The sequence below is a fragment of the Macrobrachium nipponense genome, chromosome 6 (genome assembly GCF_015104395.2).
Source record: "Macrobrachium nipponense isolate FS-2020 chromosome 6, ASM1510439v2, whole genome shotgun sequence".
Classification (NCBI taxonomy): domain Eukaryota; kingdom Metazoa; phylum Arthropoda; class Malacostraca; order Decapoda; family Palaemonidae; genus Macrobrachium; species Macrobrachium nipponense.
In genome coordinates this window covers 98,817,582-98,840,089 of record NC_061108.1, presented here as the reverse complement: position 1 = coordinate 98,840,089, position 22,508 = coordinate 98,817,582, and the positions used below count along the sequence as shown (strand labels likewise).

The 22,508-nt window shown below is 33.4% G+C and overlaps 2 protein-coding genes across 2 annotated transcripts in view; both read right to left on the bottom strand.

Annotated features, from left to right (window-relative positions):
* The window catches only part of LOC135216664 (uncharacterized), a 388,956-nt gene that overhangs the window by 103,290 nt on the left and 263,158 nt on the right, over positions 1 to 22,508 (bottom strand). The window lies entirely within an intron of this gene.
* The window catches only part of LOC135216226 (diacylglycerol lipase-beta-like), a 62,017-nt gene that overhangs the window by 26,819 nt on the left and 12,690 nt on the right, over positions 1 to 22,508 (bottom strand). Inside the window, 12 exon segments of the mRNA XM_064251358.1 lie at positions 125 to 171; positions 174 to 231; positions 234 to 256; positions 792 to 936; positions 6,925 to 7,035; positions 7,589 to 7,712; positions 9,047 to 9,147; positions 9,149 to 9,243; positions 11,981 to 12,145; positions 13,523 to 13,620; positions 15,521 to 15,653; positions 17,192 to 17,301. Of these exon segments, the coding sequence (XP_064107428.1) occupies positions 125 to 171; positions 174 to 231; positions 234 to 256; positions 792 to 936; positions 6,925 to 7,035; positions 7,589 to 7,712; positions 9,047 to 9,147; positions 9,149 to 9,243; positions 11,981 to 12,145; positions 13,523 to 13,620; positions 15,521 to 15,653; positions 17,192 to 17,301 (1,210 nt within the window).

The following is a 22,508-nucleotide window of genomic DNA, read 5'->3' as shown; positions in this document are numbered from 1 at the left end:
CAAGGTGGGTATTCATTCAATAACAAGGATAAGGATATGAAGAGAAAAAATGAATAGTCATGAGGTACACACATTCAATTCCTTAAATAAGACCAACTGCCTGAAGCTATCACAGAATTCTTACCTTAGTAGCTAACGCAAATTCTTTGGAACACAACCCACCAGGAGGTGAAAGGCAAAACACTTCAGACCAGGATACTGTGGTCTCATCATGGCAGCCAGGACTACAGCCTGCTGCCAGCACCTAAACTGTGACCTACAAAATAAAAGATGATGTACAGTATTGAAATTACATATGGTATCACTTACTGTACCAGTATATTTCATTATTAATTGCAATACTGTATTAAATTGCACAATAATCAAGTATGAACATCTTTAAATATAAGAAAGTTAAAAATTGTCACAAGATTTTCAAAACCAAGCAAGCTCTTTTTAAGAGGACAGAAAGCTTTAAGGTAATAAATAATTATTAAGCTTATCTATTAATATCATGATACACTTTTTTTGTAAGAATACAGAGGCACTGTAATATGCTTAAAATAAGAGCAGTCATTCCTTTATTACTGTAGTCACAAATGATGACAAGGCATTAGGAATCTCAATTTTCAGTCAAGTCATACTTTAAAGCATAAAAACTATTGGAAAATGGGATAACTTCAAGCTCAATACTTCCACACAATCTACAAAGTGCTGAATATCATTTACTTTTAGATAGAATACAAAACTAAGTTTCTGCACTGTTCTAAATAAAACTGTTTTTGAAATCCATAAAAATGAGTCAAATTTACCCGTGATAACAAGACCATAACCATTACGAGCTAACAGAGCATCTGCCACAGCTCGAGTTTCTTCTAATCTCTGAAGTACAAATTTTGCAGCGTGTACCATACCCTTATGTGCAAAACAACCATCTGGTAACCCTTCACATTCAACCTGAAATACAATATACAAAATATGTGCCTAATCCATAAACAATTTAGATGCAACTACAGTAGAGACCCGGTTCACGACCGTATTAGAACTCGACATAATCGGATTTCGCCACTAAATTTCCAATAAACTTTGTATCTGTTTTCAACCAAAAAACCAGTTTCGACCCCCGACCATATGATGTTTGTAACAAAACTGTTTCCGCCAGCTGCCGCTAGTTTGGCGTCATCCAGTGCTACCAAATGTAGCATAATTTCATGTTTTTTAGCATAATTTGACCCAAGAATTGGAGCTTAGCATAATTTCTTTCACACTTAGGGTTCTAGTACAATTTTAGAATGTATTTTTCACTAAAATTTTAAATAAAATGCAGAAAATTCCTCAATTTCATACACACCTATATTGAATGTATCTTCAAGTGAAATTGCCTCAAAAGCAGCACTAACAAATGAGTTAATTGCTAAGTTTGAAACCAACTAAGGAATGTTAAATTTTGTGAATATAAATAAATACCCACAGTGGCATGACAAACAATCAGTAAAGTGTTAATAATGTCTTTTCTTCATGAGTAAAGAATTACTTTTTTTCCTTTTTTAAGTTTTATTTTTTTCAGTAATCAAAATTTTAATTATGTCTGAAGTGATTTTACCACAATTTTCAAGTATTTATTCATTGTGTATGTGATCTATTAAAGAAAAAGTGTTTCAGTGGCATGATAATGATCAAGTAATAAGTACGTATGTTTTTCTTCTTGAGTAGAGACTGGTTTGTTTGTTTACCTTTTTTTTTTTTTAGTTTTAATTTTTCAGGAAATATCAGTAAATAACAAAATGTTATATTTGAAGTAATTTTCACACATTTTCAAGTATTTATTAATTGTTTATGTGACCTGTTAAAGAAAAATGGTTCTGAGTGGCATGATAATGATGCAGTAATAAGTAAAACTTGTTGTTTTTCTTCACATTTGTATGTGTGATCTTCACACATTTGTCAAATAGTATAATAGTGATTGCATATCAAATAGTGTACTAGTGATTGCGTATGTGATCTATTAAAGAAAAATGGTGTTTTATTACGAGTTTCCTAACATCATCAATTATTAGTTATAAGATTGTCTGTTCGTCACTTTTTATCATTCATAATATATAAATGTTTAAATTTCCATTACATCGTTGTTTTAGCTCAAATGTATTAGAGAAATGAGATAATGATAGATTAATAGCATAATTCTGGCACAAAATTGCACCATATTTGGCATAAATTCTTGCTTGGACCGACTAGCATAATTTAGCAAAACGGTTGGTAACATTGGTGACGCCACTCAGTGACTCAGCATTGTTTAAAGTCGCAACTAATGTTTACAAACATTCAAACATGTGTCGTGTCTTGTACACCTTGCGCGCATTTCGTTTGCTTTTTCGGTGGTATCAACGTAGACATATTCTAAAACCATGCTCACACTTGAGACGCGCGTTTCAGTAGCAAATGCAATACGTATTTAAGTGTTAGGTTTGGAGTGAAGGCAATGTTACGTACGTAGGTTACATGTGCGGTTCGGTAGCGAATGCAATCTTTAAGCTTTAAGCTTTCCGGTAAAGAAGAAGTTAGTCATAGTTTATATCAGAGAAGCTACTATGCCATATTAAGTGCGTAGTAATCAAGAAATTAAGAAGAATCTTTTATGTCGTACTGTAATACGTTAATGTTTACGTGTAAGATTTGGTAGTGAAACCAGTTACATACGTAACATGTTCGGTTCGGTAGCAACGCAATCTAAGCTTTTTAAGCGTGCCGGTAAAGAAGAGGTAGCCTTAGGTTAACTCAGAATCCGCTACGGTATACATTAATTATAGAAATTAAGTAGATTCTTTTATGTCTACTGTAAAAATACGTCATTGTTTACGTGTGAGATTTGGTAGTGAAACCACTGTCACATACGTAACGTGTGCCGTTCGGTAGCGAACGCAATCTTAATCTTTGTTAAGCTTGCTGGTAAAGAGGAGGTTAGCCTTAGCTTAATCAGAGAAGCCGCTATGGTATAGAATAATTATAGAAATTAAGAAGATTCTTTTATGTCTACTGTAAAAAGACGTCATGTTTACGTATGAGGTCTGGTAGTGACACAGTTTACATATGCAACGCGTGCGCGGTAACGAACGCAATCTGTATGCTTCGTAAAAGCGTCCTCGTAAAAAAAAAAAAAAAAAAAAAAAAAAAAAAAAGAGGTTAGCTTGATATTAAACTCAAGAGATGCTGGTACGTAATGGTATAGTAATTAAAGACATTAAGAAGATTCTTTTACTTATGTGTACCATGCAGTACCATAATAATTGTCAAAGTCCAATAAGCTTGAAACCAGCCCTGATATTGGACAATTTGCCGTAAAAGACGCACCTTTTTTTATAAGGACACTTTATGAAACAAAATCGTTAGTATCATAACATTACATTTACTGAAAGATAATTTTCAAGCGATTTTGTATTACAGTATTGCAGTCGACTCCGTAAAAGATTTACCATAAATTAATATCGAATGTAAATGTTTCTAGGCTTATAGCGAGATATGGTTTCTTTACTACCATAGTCCCGATATAAACCACCAGGGCTGCGATATGGTTTGTTTACATCCTTAAATGCCGACTTACTGTAGGCAAATTTTTTGCAAGTTTTTGATAAATATAGATGGGTTTAATTTTAATAGTTTATTAATTTACTGTAATAATTAGACTTGCTTTTCAATGCTTTTATTATGTTAGCAACACGTTTTATGCCTACCCACTACTACTACATTCTACTTACTATTTACCTAGGTAGCCTATGGAGCTTGGTCAACAATCAGTTGGACACAGGGTTAGTTTTTCTTTTATACTGTATATTACACATTTAAATTATAAATATACGTTTAACATGATATTTATTTAACTTTTAACTTATTTAGTTGTAATTTACATGTAATGTATTTGTATAAAAAGGCAAGGTTAGGTAATACTGATGGTCAAGAACGGATTAATCCATTTTCAGTTATTTCTTATGGGAAAACTTGATTCAGTTCTCGAAATAATCGAATTTCGACGCTCCTTCTGGAACGAATTATCGTCGAGAACTAAGGCTCTACTGTATTTCACACCACAAAAGCATTGAGTGATTCAAGAAAGGACTTATGTCCACAGCACTTCATTCACAGTAATATAAAAAAGCATGATGGAATGTTTATGTGAAGTACTTCATGTTAGCAATATGATTCTGTTTTCAAATTCAGATTGTAAAAAAACAATACATTTGATCAAACAAAATGGTCAACTCATACCCAGAGAGATATATGCAAGTCAGAAACTGCTTCCAGATTAACTATGTGAACTAAGTTTAGTACATTCTCAACATTACATCTAAAACTGTTAACTGCCACAATGGGTCTAAAAATCCCGATTTATTCTTTATTGTCATTACAACTGGTTACCTGCATAGGCATCAGCTTTCTAGTAAACAATGTGCTCTAAAGACAATCTCCAGAATATAATATCTAATTTGTTCCGTCATAAACCCATCACTATATACATATATGTCAACATTTGGATTGCAAATATCCCCAAGCATTGCACTCTCTATTTTGTTTAATGGGCAGAAGAATCAGTGGTAGCAAGGCACAAATGATACCTGGAGTGTTAGACACCTATTAATTACCTGCCTTACTGTCCATGTATGAAGCACTATTAGCAACTTACCTCTATTCCCCAGTTTTTCCTCCATAGCAAGATTGCCTATATTTTTTATCATTCCTATCTCATCATCCCTTTATTCTCCCCTCACTCATTCTTTCCCAACCTTTTTCTCCTGTACTCTCACTTAACTCATATGTACAACTTCTTAACCCTGGCAGGTTGTTAGCTACTACCAATTTCTGTATTCCAGACAAGCAGTTAGCTACAGCAATTTTAAATTATCGTAGTACACCTTATTTTCTGAGGAAATTACTTTATGCAGATTTTACAGATAGCCCAGGTTATATTTTTTCAGTAATTTAGAAGAACTCATGTATTTTTTCACCTTTTTGTATTATTCTGGTGACAGTCGCTTAGGTTCAGCAGTTACTGCTAACTACTCAGTGCTTTGACAATAGTTTTCTTAGCTTTTCAAAAACATGGTGTTAACTATTAAAATTTTCAAAACAGTAACTTGGCAGTATCAGTCTACGTTTGGGCAATTTTACCTGAATAATGCAATTCAAAATGGGATCAGATTTTTCTTAATAGGGCCCATGACCACAGCAAGACAAATTTTACCTCCAATGAAGATGCAGTAGAATCTTAAATCTTATACTTCTTACTATTTTTCATTATCATCATTCATTCATCTTCAAGTCACAGTCAACCAGGGTTACAAAGCTGTGCCTCACCTGTATTCTTAGCTGATGCCTTCTCTTGGCAACTTACCAGTATAAACTTCTTGATTTACTTCTGGGTCAAATACAGCTTAAGTTTACCCAGTGACTTATGTGAGCCTTTGACAAAAAAAAACTAATTTTTTAGCACAACACCAATTTTTCATTAAAAAAAAATCAATCATATATGAAGTGCCCACTTCCCATCCCCTAGTTCCTTGGAATTTGGTATCCAGTGAATATGATCTATGAGCACAGTTGTGTCTACAGGGGTAGAAGCATGATAAACTTATCAACACCTGCAAAACAAAAGATAGGATGCATCTGGGAACACTCAATACAATATATGGGGCATGATATAACTGATGAGTTTGCATTACAAAAATTTGTTTTTTTAAAAAACTCAAAATTTCCTCAATTTAACTCTAAATTTTATATTCTTCCTTATTTCCAAAGGCTTATAACCACAGTATTCTGTATGTGACATCAACATGGGCAGTTGAAAAAAAGGGAATTCTCATCTTATATTCAACTGAATTTTTCTCACATTGTAAATGTTCTACCTTTGGTCAGTCTATTCTCTTTTTAAATCTATTCTAAGAAATAATCAAATCCTTCCCTTTTATTGAGAAATCTCTGTAATTTACTTAACTCTTTCACACTAAACTCTCTTATGTTGGCAGAAAATGACTCATTTTGCTTTTAATTACTTAGCATTCTAAAAAATTACCTTTCTTTTTCATTAATAAGTCATATCAGAGACTAAGACTTAATGACCAGTCCCAAAAAACTTGAGACATTAGCAGTGCCTTTTTCAATATTGTACATTATCTTTTATACACTCATGTACTACAATAGATATTTCTGAGATATGTAATGTACAAACAGCAGATACCTGTTATCTTCTCTCATGGCTACTAATATAGATATAAATCCAATCTGTTGAAATTCTATGGGAATATGAGCTTTAGTTTGATATTCAGATGATTAGAAATTACGTAGGAGTAATTAACAATCACCTAAAAAGTTACTTAAACTAAATAAAATTGGTATACCACCTTAATTTTCATGCTACCCAGAGCAAAAGCACTATAACCTTATCAAGTAACGGTTTAAATTAAACATACTGCCTACACCACTAGTTAAGCTTATGCAATACCTTTAATCTTCATTAATATGCAAGACCACATCCCAAATCATCAATAGTTTTCACAAAGCCATTTTTCAAAGGACAAAAATGGAAGCTATACATAAAACCATGACTTTTATCTAATCATTTAAATATTGTATTAAAAAGATGGATGAACTGCAAATCTAAGATTTTCTTTCAATTTTCTTTAAAACACCACAATATTTCATTTAAAAAATTTACAAAATTAACTTCAAACTATAAACAGCCATTAGCACTGTGAATATCATAGCTTAAATAGATTCCAAACTCAAAATTTCCACAAAATATGACCACAGAGACATGCACATTTACAACGTACTTACAATACAGCCAAAAGCAAGAAGCTATTTATTTCACACTCCTGCTACTTATGAGAGAGAGAGAAAAAAAAACAAAGTGCACCAGAAGTCGATGCAAATTTGCAATTTACAAACAAAACTTACATGAGTGCATTGAGCAGTAAGGTCTGTTATGGCATCCTGAAGAGATAGAGTCCCCCTTATTGCAACAACAACATTTCCAGTATCATCATCAATTGCAACAAAGAATGGAACAACTGTTAAAACATGTTTACGAACATTAAAAGCTGAAAAAAAAATAATTCAAATTCAGTACTACAATACACGGTCAAACTCAATAAGACAAAGTACAACTAAACCTTGACCATTTGAAACAAGGAAGCCTTCAAGATAACATCCTCTTTCCGAATTATGTACAAGAATAGGTTCCTTACTTAAAGAATAGGTTCCTTATTTAAAGTAAACCTGACCTTTGAATAGCCCTGACAGGTGTTGGTTTTTAGTTGGATGAGGCTTGCCTCTTTGGAATAACAAAATGTGAAATGAGACAAACTATACTTCATTTTAGAACTAAATGATAATTTCCATATTTATTTATATGTCTTAGACTTGCCCCACTCAAGTGAATGTTACAACAGAAAAAAGAAATTCAACTTTCCAATTTAGAGCAAAGAATAAGAAAATCAAAACAAATGTCTTGACCTAAAAAGGTGACAGTAAATGTTCAGGCAATTGTTTGCACTGTTTCACGGATGGTCATGAAAAACAATTAAGATGAATAATAAAATGAGTCATAAATTATACATACCTCATAAATCTTATTATGAAAAGTAATATAAGTAATATTTTCTTCTGTTAGTCCAGTAATGGTCTTAAGAGCAGCTGTGTGGCACATACAACAATTGTCTTGCAACACATATGGAGGCGAATGTCTGAAACAAGATTATACTGAGCATTAATTCTTATTCTGAAGATGCATTAATCGAGTACAGTAATTGGCATTTCACTAACAGCACTTACAAATAATACAGAAATGCTGCCAAGCATAAATTTGCCCTTGTTTTCACTTATATTTTTTTCTATAAAATATAAATGAACTGAAAGAATGAAATGAATCATATATGTATGTAAAATATGTCTAACTGACGTGTAACTGACGTGTACCACAAAAATTAAGTCAATTACATAGACACTGACTTGTAGTTACTAATAGGAATGTCAGGATGCCTTTTCAACCTAGACATGGTACATTGTGTCCATACAGACTTTGCATATAAAATATGTTGCACTGAGGTAATAAAGAGTTCTAAATTCACACTGCTTCATCCAAGAAATAGCACTTAATGGGCTCAGATCACGGTTGAACATATTCATTCTTTCTTGACTGGCTTCCAAGGGAACTTTCCTTTCAAATTTAAGGAGTAAAGTTGTCCATGTGCTTTAAAAATCCTAGGATCTCTCCCTTTAGTCGATTAAAACACTTTCGTAATTACATCACAAAAGAAAGGAGCTTTGCACAGCCACTGAGAACTTACAAATAAAACAAGGCTCATTTAGGTAAGAACTTTGAAGACATTTTGTTTGTTTGTATGGTGTTTTTACCTTGTATGGAACCAGTGATTATTCAGCAACAGGACGGACGGCTTTACATGACTTCTGAACCACATCGAGCGAACCTCTATCACCAGAAATACACATCTCTAACACCTCTATGGAATGCCCGAGAATCGAACTCTCGCTACCATGGTGGCAGGTCAAGACCATACCAATCACGCCGCTGAGGCCTTCTGAAGACATATTACCTCAAATCTCCAATCAACAAATGGTTCAGAGACTAATGAAATACCCACCTCCACTCTCCTAAAAATTCACTAAACCATTTATAAATTAACAGCATAATATTTTGCTAAGATGTACACTAAATTCTGAATTTCAGAGCTTTTGCAAATCTTCTTCAAAATACTTTTCATTTATGAGTTTAAAAACCCACTCAGTGTAAAATCTGAACTGAAACAAAGCACATAAACACTTTCAACTATGATAAATATTAAAACTGGACACACCACTCTGATCTCTAACACTGTTCACCATGAATTCCAAAGCAGCATATTATATGATGGACACACAATATTCAGAGGTATTAATATAGACATTTAAAAAAATCTAAAGACATAGATACTGAGCCCCATTTTTTTGGTCAGGGGTCTCCGTCCTTTGTTACACTGTACCATAACTGAACCATAAAATGCTCAAGGTACATACTTACCTTAAGCAAGAGCAGCATTGCAGATTTTTCCAGAGATAACAGGTGGCTCTGCAAAACCTACCATACATGAACCATGGCCATCCATATGAGGCCATTTCAAGCCCCAAACTTCATGAAGTGGTATGCAGTTCCAACTTTCATCCATTCCGGACGTGGGCACTGTTGCTGTGGTAAGTCCCCTTCACTCTCTAGTGCACCTATATTTGAGGCAAATCAATTGTAAAGCTGAAGTAAGCAAAACTGTAAAACATGATTAATCATACACAAATGTGAGACAAAAAAGATTAGTGATAATAACATCCAACAGCTAAAAAGAAGGAATGAGACAGAAGAATACATTTATAAATTTACAACATACACTTACACACACTAGCAAAATCCATCAACTTATACGATTATACAGCACCTTATAGAAATATACTATCGACAAGAAAAGTGAAGATAGAATAATACCACACCTGGCAACTCTAAAGAAAGGGGATCAGAGCTTCATAGTCATGGTGTTTGTTGCTTTCTCGATTTCCAGTAACTTTAAACCATAACAATTTGTACCGGTCCTATAGTCATTTATAGTTGAATGCAGTAACAACATCTATATTTTTACTTGAAGTTGGTTTGGTAACATCAGGTCAGAGCAGAATATCGATCATCAGTCTTTAAAACCTACTGTGAATACTTACTCATATGTGATGTTATGAAACTAAAATGACAAATTCATGCGTAATTGGAAACACGATCTTATACAATGAGAGAAAATTAAAAATTTGGGCAACATCCAGTGGAAATCATGAGGAACAATACAGGAGTGACTGCAAAATTATGATGAGAGAGAGAGAGAGAGAGAGATGAGAGAGAGAGAGAGAGAGAGAGAGAGAGCCCATCTATAGAGACACTATATTTATTATATTTACTTTGACGATTGAGTGATATATTTTTAAAATAAGGTTTAGAAGCAGAGAGAGAGAGAGAGAGAGAGAGAGAGAGAGAGAGAGAGAGAGAGAGAGAGAGAGAGAGAGAGAGAGAGAGCAAAATCTGCTTATGTGAAAGTATAGGATTATTCATAGCTACTTAATTCATTATATTTTCTTTGAGAGATTGAGTGATAATATATTTTTAAAGTATGTTTTAGAAGTATTTTGATTTATATAGATTTTTGGCATTAAGGCCAGTCGACGCTGAAATGGAAATTGACAGTAAAAGGTTTGAAAGGTGTTACAGGAGGAAAACCTTGCAAGTTTGCACTAAAAAACAATTGTTAGGCAAGGGTGGACAATAGATGGGAAGAAAGACAATGTGAATGGAGGTACAGTAAAAGGAATGAAAGTAGTTTGTAGCTAGGGGACAAAGAGACGCTGCAAAGAACCTTAAGTAATGCCTACATTGCACCGAATGAGGTGCACCGACAGCACTATCCCCCTACGAGAGAGAGAGAGAGAGAGAGAGAGAGAGAGAGAGAGAGAGAGAGAGAGAGAGAGAGAGAGAGAGAGAGAGAGAGAGAGAATTATATTATTGGTAGTGGACCTGTGATGGGAAAAGGCAGAGGAAAAGAGTGGTGAGTCAGTGCACAGATTCCTGGGAAACAGAGTAATATGGTTGTCAGATCGTGCTTCACTACAGTACTAAATAAAAAAAATTTGAAGGGATCATAGCATTCAAGTTAATTCCCTTAGAAATTCATAACCTAATCTTCATTTCATTCGACAGCTGCTGTAACATTCAAAGATTGTAAAAAGAAGTGGAAAATTTCAACCATAAGCTACTGTCATTCTTGCTTTCTTGATATGGTCTTTACTTTTGGAAATCGATTTTCATCCACAAATCACTCACAAAAAAAGCTGTGCAAAGTAAAAATATTTATTGCCACAACTCAATATCTATTGCACATGCAATGAAAGGTTTATTTTATATCGTGCAAAAAATGCTGATATATTGGGAGATCTTTTAGTCTTGCAGCAATGTAATGCAGCCATGTTAGCAGTTTAGGCTAACTCCAAACTGCTTGTAATGGGAGCATAGCCAAAAGATCTTCAAGTTGACAGGCTACTTTAACCTTGAACAAGATTTCCTTTTAGCAAACAGCTATACTAGCATTCCATCCATGTCACACCAAATTCATCAAAGTGTGAAAACCGTTAAGCCATTATCCAGTGACTTGTGATTCCCAGCCCAAATTACTCAGGCACCTCCTCACATCATAGAGAATACTCGCGGATTTGATCAACCTACCTTAACCGTCACAACATTGACTGCCCTTGACGTTACTTAACTTTAAACGGTTTGAAATACAAACAAATTTGTAGAAACTGAAATAATGACCATTACCACTTAATGATGAAATAATAATCCTGTTCAAAGAAGAAAGCAAGTAAATACAGTACTGACATCGTGATACGGAGTAACACAACCAGCTCTATCTCCCAGATCTCTAAGAATGAATCCATCTGAGAAATTCCAATTACAGTACTTCGGACTTGCATGATGTTTTTAAGTACCTGAACTTTTTGTTTTGCAGATTTAACATATGTCATGAAATGATTTGCATTGTATTTTCATATTCTAAAGTAAATTTACCAAGATTAAGCATTTTCTGTAAGAAATAATTGAAATTTGATGAACAAAAGCTAATGAAAAGAGTATCATCACTTTTCTTGCTGATAGCACATACCAACTTAAAGTACCATAAAAAATGTACATAAGACAGAAGGGACTGGAGAAAATTCATTGTCTAAAATCAAAGAAGTAAACCTGATATAAAATAATAATGTTTACTGTGATTACAATGATAATCAGGTAAATGTCTTATACTTTAACATTTAACTTATGCAAATTGTCACTTTTTGTTATAACTTCTATGCAGTGCTTGAAAAACTGAACATACATTACACTCAGCAGTAAACTTTTATTCCATTTCAAGTCTAAGATTGCATAACACACCTATGCTGGCAGTAGAAGAACGGCTAAGAGGCAAATGAAGATTAGTTTTTCTTCTGTTTTCCTCTTTCCTCTCCTCTTGCTTTCTCTTCAGTCTTAATAAGACTAGCGCTGCAGCAACATCAGAAGCCACCAGGTCAATATCCTCAAACAGTGATGCAAATACATCTGAAAAGAAATTAGATAGCATGAATTGAAAAAATGCAATGCAAGAGATAAAAAGTTATAGCCAAGTAATAACTTCGTCACTTCATTCAATTTTGATGTTGTTTCCTTTGTATTTCAAATATAACTGGCTGATTACTAAGCCCCCATAATAAATTTGAAAAGGAATAACAGAGAGCTTTTAAATTAAATTGCTGAGTGTTATTTATCATGATACTGATCCTTATACATTTTTATAGAAATTGTGTACTATATTACCACCACCCTTCCAATAAAAATTGTGTATAATATTACCACCCACCCTTCCAATAACATGTCCTCTTTACGATGCATTTTCACCTCATGAATTTTTGTTTGAATTTCATAAAAGCAACACACTTCAAAATACTCAACCAATTATAAGATACTTATAAGAAACTATAATTTCCTGAGGATTTTGAAATCAAGCCAACTTGAAATGGAAGGTTACAACAAGCAACCAATAAATTACATATATATAATACAATTTAATATTAAAATTTAAAATTAGAATCAAGATACACCTGACTGCAAATATTAGACTATTTGAAAAGGCTAATTGGAGGGGTTGCTGTGGTAGTGTTTAACAATCGCCCCAGTTTTATACCGACACCTTTTATTTAGGTGAGCGAGTCAGAGACTTCTGACATGTCCAATTTAGCAGTTCTCTGGTATTATAGCAATATTTTACTAGAAATAGTGCTAAAGAGGACACATTTCACTGGGCGACACGGCTTCCTCGCCCAGAAATAGATTTTTTCCCACGTGAAAATCCCTTAAATAAAACATGCTCTAAAACGTCAGCATTATTAATGAGCAGTTACCCAAATTTTTTTCTGTTCTAGTTGGAGAACCAAAAATAATTCTCTCAATTTTCATGAGATTCATTGATGCTTTTATGAAAAATGAGTAGGGTATTTAGTTAGGTAACATCAGTCACCCACCAAGAAGCTTTTCCCAGCATTCAAGCTTTTTGAACATTAGCTTACAAACTATGTCTTCTATATCTCGTATGAAGACATTCATAATGCCCGAAAGGCTTCCTATTAGAAAATTAGTTGATCGTAAGCAATTCAATCATGCTGTGCCCTGCCTTTTCTTTGCATGATTAATTAGGAAAATTTACAAATCTGAATATTATCAGCTCCTTTTGCTAACTTTAAACGGCAGTAACTTTTCAGGTTGCCAAGTAAATGCTAAGAAAGCAGCCATCATAAAAAATTTAACACACAAGCTGATTTCTACACGGGAATCTCGTGTGCATGAAATCTTTAATAAATCTCAAGAAAAACACAACCTTTATAAAAATTTGATTTCAATACAGCAAGTACAAGAAATCTATGGGTAGCCAATATAATTTACCTGCAACATTCTTGAAGGCTTCAGAACTGTTTTCATCCCGAACTGTAAAGCAGCACAAAAAACGACACCGCTTCTCCCACAGGTTAATATAATGAGCCCTGGAAATTAATGAAAAAATTCAAGGTTGAAGGTTTTGAGATTACTATATGCTTGGGTATAAAACAAACTGTTTCAATTCACTACTATGGACTGTAACATTTTATTTTCATCAAATATATACACATACAGTAGAAAAAAATTTCTCCCTAGAAAGAAAATTAACCCACAATAAAATGTATAGTGTTTTTGTTTAAAAATCTCAACTCAAATGCAAACTAAACACTAAAATTTTTATTTTGCAATTCAGAATTTCCTACCATACGAAGAAGCAATGTTCACTAACAAGCTGGTGCATCTCATATCAGGACTTCTTGAATATGGTCTACATCCAGTTCAAAGTTTTAGTAAATATTTAGTGCCAGTAAGGAGATTCTAAGTTACTTATACACAAAGGTACCAAACAGAGTATCCTCAAAACAATCTAAGGCAGTTTTATGTAATACAAGGTACTGTACAAAGCAACTGATACGTATATGGAAAGGATCAAGAACTTAATTTCAGGGCACCAAACCTGCTCTTCTTTGTAGTAAATTAATTTTTCACCTAACAAATTTGAAAAGAAATTACCCAAATTCCAACAAAATTTATTCCCTTTTCCTAATCTACATTATTCATATAAAATAAATTGGTATCTATTTTATATCTAAAAGTCCCTTGCCTAGGTAACAGTACTTGCAAGTACAGTGATACTCGAACAGCCATACAATGCTTTGACAAATTTACTGTACTATTTCTATCTATTTTTAAATAATACAATGCTTTATATAACACCGGCAGCCAGCCTGGCCTCTCTCAACTTTCAACAAAACTCATCATGTAGAACCTACGTACTACATTGCCTTATTTGCGCTGAGAAACTCACTTCCCATGAACAAATGTACAAAACAAAATTGGTATCAAACTTATCATTATTCCACCAATTCTGAATCTTACTTTACAAAAGAAATATATTTACCATCTCTCCTTCATAAACAATTATGCAATATTTAAAATCATTTAGAAAAGCCTAAAAAAAATATTTTTTATTTTAAAACTAATTCACTGCAGTTGCCTAAAACAAAACTATTCTCATGTCAGGATATTTTCAGACATGATACCCAAACAACCAAGTACCAAGTCAAGATCCTTAATCAATATCACATTCATTATAGTACTCCCAAACTTAATTTAGTCTGACTAACTAACCAAGTTAGATACGGAAACTGGTTTCAGTAACATATTATAATCAACCAAAGGGTTGGAAACACATAGTGTTCAATACAAAATGTTAAACATGACAGTACTACTTTTACTCTCAAGCATGAAATAGTTCTTCTTAAAGTTCAACAGCTTTGTACACTGAAAGAGACCAAAATTACGGGATGAAAAATAAAAGACTTAAAAAGGATTGACATTATCATAGTGTAATGAGAGCAACTTACTGTAATTTTATACTCTCAAAAGGCTTGGAGTATAAAGCCTACACCAGCTGTTTTAATTTTTCAAAACTTAATCAATCATAGCAAAAGAAATGCAGAATAAGAATGGGATTACAAGCATTGGACAGACATTCTTTAAAGTTTACAAGGAAATAGCAAAGCACGTTCCTTTTCTTTAAACAGTACATATACTGTAAATGGTATATCAACTGTATCTATTAATTTAAAGGATTAATGAAAGGAATGGACTAAACAAAAATAATCACATTTTCTATAGTGCAAAGAATAGCCTTGCTCGTTACTAGATTATAGTAGCAAAAATTAGAAAAAACAGAATAGATTGAAACATGCTCCAGATTTAAATAATAGTTTTCTACTTGGAAATTCTAAAAAAAATACTACAATAAAACACTACACCAAAACCTGTCATGCAGAGCAGTACACAAAAATACTCTAGCAAAAAAGGGTATCACTAGCCTACCCTAAAGGACTGCTTTCCATGAGGTAGTTATTATCATTGGCCCCTTGCCTGCTGGGTCGTTTCATGGAGTCAAACAACAGCATTATTCCAATGATGATGAGGCCTATGGCCACCCAAGTGTAAATCATAAGGGCTGTAATATCAAGAAAAATAAAAATTTGAAATGCTAGGTATAAACAAAAACTATTAAAAAATTAACTACATAATATAAGGCATAACAAAAAATAAAATTAAAATTTTTCCCATGTTTACATAAATTGTTCTCACTTAATGGCTACATACCCTATTATTAGTAGACAAACCAAGTGCTTCCACTTTGAAAAAAAAAACTGATGGCTATTATTGACTGAGACAAAGTCCCACAGGGGTTCACTCTTGCTTTTCCAAAGGTTTCATAACCAAATCTACCTGCAGGCTAAAAAATATATACCAATTGAAAGGGTTTAGGGAAGGGTACTCAGAACTGAAAGTAACATGATTTTATACTATTACTATTATGTAGTTTTACCTGACATGTGTGTCACAGTTCAAGACTTACTTTATCAATATCCTGGAAGTGTATGAGCTCACTATGTGCTTTTCCAACAACTGCTTACAACTAACACCAACTTGGGTCAATTCAATCTCTCCCATCATGCACTGTGATGCTGGTAATTAACTACTGAACTACAAGGGTACAGCCAATCCCCCTAACCCATAAATGTTACTCACCTGAAAAATTAAACTATAGTTTTTGTGAGCTCCTCCAAACAGTTATGAGCCAAAATAAGCTTGGATTATTAATGCCAAGCAGTTGGGGCATGTTAAAATAACCAAATGGAACTACTTCTAAAACTGTCAAATGGCTGGTTTTCTAAACCACCAGGCACTGGAAAATTTTACTCATAAAGCTTCTACAAGAATTCTTGTCATTAGCAGTCCTGCAAGAACTGTTTTTCTCTGATTTTCATCATTGGATAGGTCATTTAATGAATCATATTTCTAAGTACTACATGCTATTGGTTCTTGGATAAGAGTTAATCAAATTGAGGTACAATTAAAGACACCAGTACAGTGGACTTTTCTTATGGAATGCTACAATCTTGGAAACCCTTATGACCTCAATATCGTCTCTACGAAATCATTACAGCATTTGAAATACTTAATATATATTAACCTTACGCTATTTAGATTTTGTAGTTCTGTTTTCTAATTTGACCCTGTAGATTTGTAGATTGATGTATACAGTAATATGAAGCTACATGGTTAGCTGCCAATGAATTTCACTGAATTTTACACATAAAATATACTGATATTTTAACACCACTCCAGTGCCAAAACAATGTAAAAAACAATACTTCTTACATAAACAGGAACACTTCTGAGTAAAATATATCTTATTCTATATATAAAAGCTTTTACCAATTTAAAAATATTATTCAAAATTAAGTCTCATTTTGCTAAGCTTTCCATACAACAATTTTTCAAGGTGCTTCATTCACCAACAAGTGGCATTCTTTGTCATACATTAATGCTTAAGGTCTTAAAGATCAGACAAAAGCAAATCAACATTCTTTTACTTGTGAATGAAAAATCAGCAAACTCAGAAGATTGTAAACAATTCCTAAAATACTTATTCCACATCATGTATAATAAATCAAATCTCAAACATGAAAAACATATCAGTATTACCTTTCATCAGAATAGGCAGTACAGTGCCCTCCTCACATGATACTTGATTATTCAATAGCCACACCAAACCCATAGCATTCCATGCAATCTCTGGAACACCCAATAAGACTCTGGAACAAACAATTCTAAACTAGTTATACAAGTACAGTACAGTAGTATATAGTATATTCTGAGCTACTTTGTTGCTATGAATAAAATTCTTTTTAATAATACTAAGACCAACATACATTACAGAAAGGGGCTGTGTAAATTTGAGGAGATAAGTGGTTGAGACCTCCCAAAATACTGCTCAGTGGTAACATTGGGACCTCTGTAACCAGATGGGAGCTATAGTTTTTGGGTGGCACAAAAGCTCTCGACAAGCTTAGCAGCCAGCGAGCTTTTACTAAACTACTAAAATGGCATAAATTACACTTCAAAAGCCCCCTCATTTTGGGACCACCTTGACATGGTGAGGGGGCTCTTGAACCTCAGAATCTCTTCCCAGGTTCGAACCCAAGAGTCCATATGACATTATATATTTTCGAGTAAACTTATGTGGACTTTTCCATTTTTGGCCAAAAAAAATTTTTGAAAGCAAATAAATGAGAAAACATATCATGGCTTAACGTGGAGTTAAATCCGAAGCTAAATAGTGAGAACTGTGGTAGATCCATCATTATACCCGGACAAGTTCGGACCTGTTTTTTCAGGCGGAACTATTCTGTGGAGCTGGACCACGGATTCCAGGGGGGGCCTGGTTCTAGGAATAGAACTCTCGGCATTCTATCCAGTTTGCCCATAATGTGATTAGGATGGGGATAAATTGTATGTATTAACATAATAGTCTTAGTCCTAGCAAGCGGGTTCTGCTTTACACTTGGGCCATACTAATCATGTTATGCCATCCCCTTTTGGGGTGGTGTAGGGTAGGGATGGGGACATTGGGAGTCCTTCCTCACTTGTGCCTTTGGCAGAAGATTTAACTTCGCGAAGGGCCAATGATATCTTTTCAAGAATTTTTTTTTTTTTTTTTTTTTTTTTTTTGTAAAAACTCAAAATTTATGAACTGTGAAATAAATGATTTGAGTACCCCTGGGCCCCATGATGGAAAAACTACGGCACAGTTGATGAATTGAATTGAATTGAATATAGGATTTAGGCATTAAGCCAAGCACTGGGGCATCAAAGGCCATTCAGCGCTATATAACAAAATTTATTCAATCATAATATCTGTATACTCACACCATTTAGTACCATTTAACCTTTAATATCAATCGCAACACTTTCATACAATAAAATCTAGATGTGAAATAAATAAGGATTAAAAGGGTAAAATAAATAAATAAATTAATAAAATCAATTATAGCTCGTAATATAACCCAATACTTTGTATAAATTTTCTCAGTTCAGGGTATTACAGTTTTCCCCCAGTATATCTCTCAAAGGTTTGTCCTGGAGTAAATGTGTCCTCCTCTGAAGATTAAAAACAGGACAATCAACTAAAATATGCTTAACATCCATTGTCACTTGACAGGTATACAGTGAGGGGAGTGTGACCATTGGCACGTCACTCCCGAATTTCCTAGGTACTGCCACAAGTAGTGAAAATACTATAAAAGATACAAAGGAACACCCTGTTCCAAGTAAAGCAGCAGAGCCAGAAAACCAAATAGAGTGCATAAATAAAAAAGAAACAAACAAAAATAAATTGGTAAACTCCAATATCGTAACAATGGAACCATATATGATGAACAATAATTCTGAATTAGAGACAAATAATCCTCCCAGCAATACAGAAAAATATAAAAATCATAATAGACAAGCAACATACATAAAATAAGACCAAAAAGAAACAAAAAATTACCGACTTAATCCCACATTGGTACATTTTGAAGACCTCTTTGGACCAGATAATTGGTCAAGATTTCTAGTCCTCAAAGCTGACAACAAAATCTCAGCAGCGATGCTAGAAAATAAATTACTTAACATATATCCAACACAAGACATGGAATGCAGACACATTAAGGACAATGAATGGCTTATCCAAGTAACCAATAAAAAGCAGTCCACTGCCTTTTTAAGTATAACAGAAATAAATAATATAAAGGTAATAATTACAAGCCACGAAACATTGAATTCTGTACAGGGTACAGTCATCCTACCCAATAGCGAGCAGGAGCTTCCTTCAAAACAACTATTGCTAGACTCCCTAAAATTGAGATATAACAATATCACGATTTAAATATACTCTATTTCAAGTAGGAAAGATAAAAGTAAAAATATCAACATTGCCAAAATAAAATTTACAGGCTAAGACTTACCATTTAAAATAAAAATTCTTGGACAAAATAGAGAAGTTCGCCCTTTTGTTCCTAAACCACTACAATGTACACAGAGCTCAAGGTATGGACACACATACAAAAGATGCCGTAATAAGGCTATATGTGCAGTCTGTTCATCAGATGACCATACCACTAATTGGAACTGTAATCAATCAAAATGTATTAATTGTGGACTAGCCATCACGCAAAATCTAAGGAGTGTTCATTTTACCAATATAACACAGAACTTCAGTTGTTTAATAAATAGGACAGGAATGTCGGTCATGGAAGCAGACTTGAGCCAAAAGTAAGAGGCGTTAACAATCCATCCAAAACCCCCACCTTTTCAAATGTGACTAAAAATCAAGACATCAAACAGCACAATGACAAACAAGATAGTATAAACATGGAAACAGGATTTCATACCAATAACACTGAAACCCAAAATAAAAGTGATATTACAACAACCAATACCACCACTAACATAGATGATTCAGTATCCATGGAAAAGAACTTCCTATAGAAGAAGAATTAAATAATGATGATAATCGAACTGGCAAAAAGAAAAGAATTCTAGAAAGAACCCCACCTAAGGGAAAAAAAGTAAATATTGAAAATTACAATCAATCCAGAGAGACTCCAACTACACCAGGAGAACATTTTAAAAAAAGATATTAAACTAACCTCATCACAAGTGGAAATACACAATTACCCTCAATCTCAATCAAACAGCCAACATCTGACAGTAAAGATCGCTCTTTACAATTTCCATCAAATAATACTAATGAAAACTCATACCATTAAACCAAACCAAAATATAACTATCACCCACCAACCACCTCCACAAGACCGAAATATCCCATTAACAACAACAAAACAAATAACCCCTCAAACCAACAGTCCTTATCACTACAGAAAAGGAACAATAGAATTACAAAACCAGAAATTTCTAAAGCTAGACCAAAAACTTCCGAACCAATAATTAACATTACCAAACATGCTTCATCTTGTGGTTGTAATGAATGCTTTGTAAGTACATATAACCAACTAACTACCAAGACAGAGGACACAGTACGAAATTGTATTGACAATTTTACCAAATTAAGGAGGTGCCCTTTAACACACCAACATGAGAACGAATTATGTTCTGAATCCTTAAAATACAAAAAGGAAAAAGGAAATTATAAAATCAAAATAGACTTATTAATATTCAACTATGAAAACAAACAACTACAGAATCTAATAACCAACAAACAAATACAACGATTAAAAAAACCACAAATAAATTCAAATGCATATAAACTACGATAAGATAAAGTAAAATCAGCAATCAAATTACAGAATTTAACACCAATTCCTCCCAATAATGGAATATAAAATCATTCAATGGAATATAAATGGTCTCTTAACCCCGACTACGTCTGGGTGAATTACAAAGAATCATACGAGACCACAACCCAATGTGCATAGTCTACAACATATAGGAAGTAACCCTACAAATATCAAAACACTATAAATTGCCTGTTATTCACCAACTGACGGTGGAAAATTATGGCACAGCCATATACGTTCATAATAGCATTACATATGAAACCTGTTTAACATACCATCTATGCCATATCAAATAACATCAATTAAACTGTATATGCCTGATAAAGTAAAATTACTATTTTGTAATTTGTAATATAACCAACCAAATTTCAATGCAAATTTCAGATGATTTTTCTGAACTTATTAGCAAAAGTATACAGAACCACTACTTATAGTAGGAGATTTTAATGCACATAATCCATTATGGGATATTAATAACCCCGCTGACACATCTGGAATCAACATAGAGAATACTATAATGAAACACAACCTGTATTGTCTCAATGAAAGTGAAGTTCCAACATATTTTTCAAATACACACCTAACCTTTTCTTCAATTGACATTTCATTATGTTCAAATGATATAGCGGAGAAATTTGAATGGAACGCCTAGACGATTCATACACAAGTGACCATTTCCCAATCATTCTGAACTACTTAAGTAATGTCAAAATATTGCCACCTACAAGATATAATATCCAAAAAGCTAACTGGGATAAATATTTCCTATACACACGAAACATACCACCATTCCCACATAATGAAGATCACAATACTACATGTGAATCCTTCTCAAACTTCATAATAAATGCTGCAGATAAAAGTATTCCAAAAACCAAATTACATTCCACAAAATCCCCTGTCCCATGGTGGAATCCAACATTAACAACATTAAGTAAAATAAAACATATATTGAGTCGCAATCTAAACAGACTCAAAACTCGCCTTAAATCACTCAACAAAATGCCCTATAGTATAAACATATTAAACAAAATAGTTATAACAAACATAACAATTAACCACATTAAACCACTATATAACAATATACAGCCAAATTTAGAAAAACGGTAATAGCTAAAAATCGCATCATGGAAGGAATATATCTCAAACATATCTTCAAACACCATCCACAAGGGATGTCTGGCATAAGATAAGGAAAATCAATGGAAAACATATAAGATCCAAGAAGTGCAATACATTTAAATGGAAAAAATATACCATGATACTTATGAAATATCAAACATAATTGGGAAACATTTTGAAAACATCAGTGCTTACTCCAGCCTAGATACACATTTTCAAAATATCAGAAAACAAAAAGAAATATAATACTCAATTTTGAAACTCTTGAGGACCTGGAATATAACTATATTTTTTTAACATGGATGAACTAGATAATGCCATCAACTCTTGTCATCCCTCTGCACCAGGATATGATAAAATATCATTTGAAATGATAGAAAAATTAGCTCCTATAGCTGAATCATATTTATTAAAATTTTATAATAGTATCTGGCTAAAACGTTTCTTTCCTGATAAATGGAAACATGCCATAATTATTCCAATAAACAAACCAGGAAACGATGCAAGTAATCCATCCAATTATAGACCGATATAGTAACAAGTTGCCTATGCAAAATCTT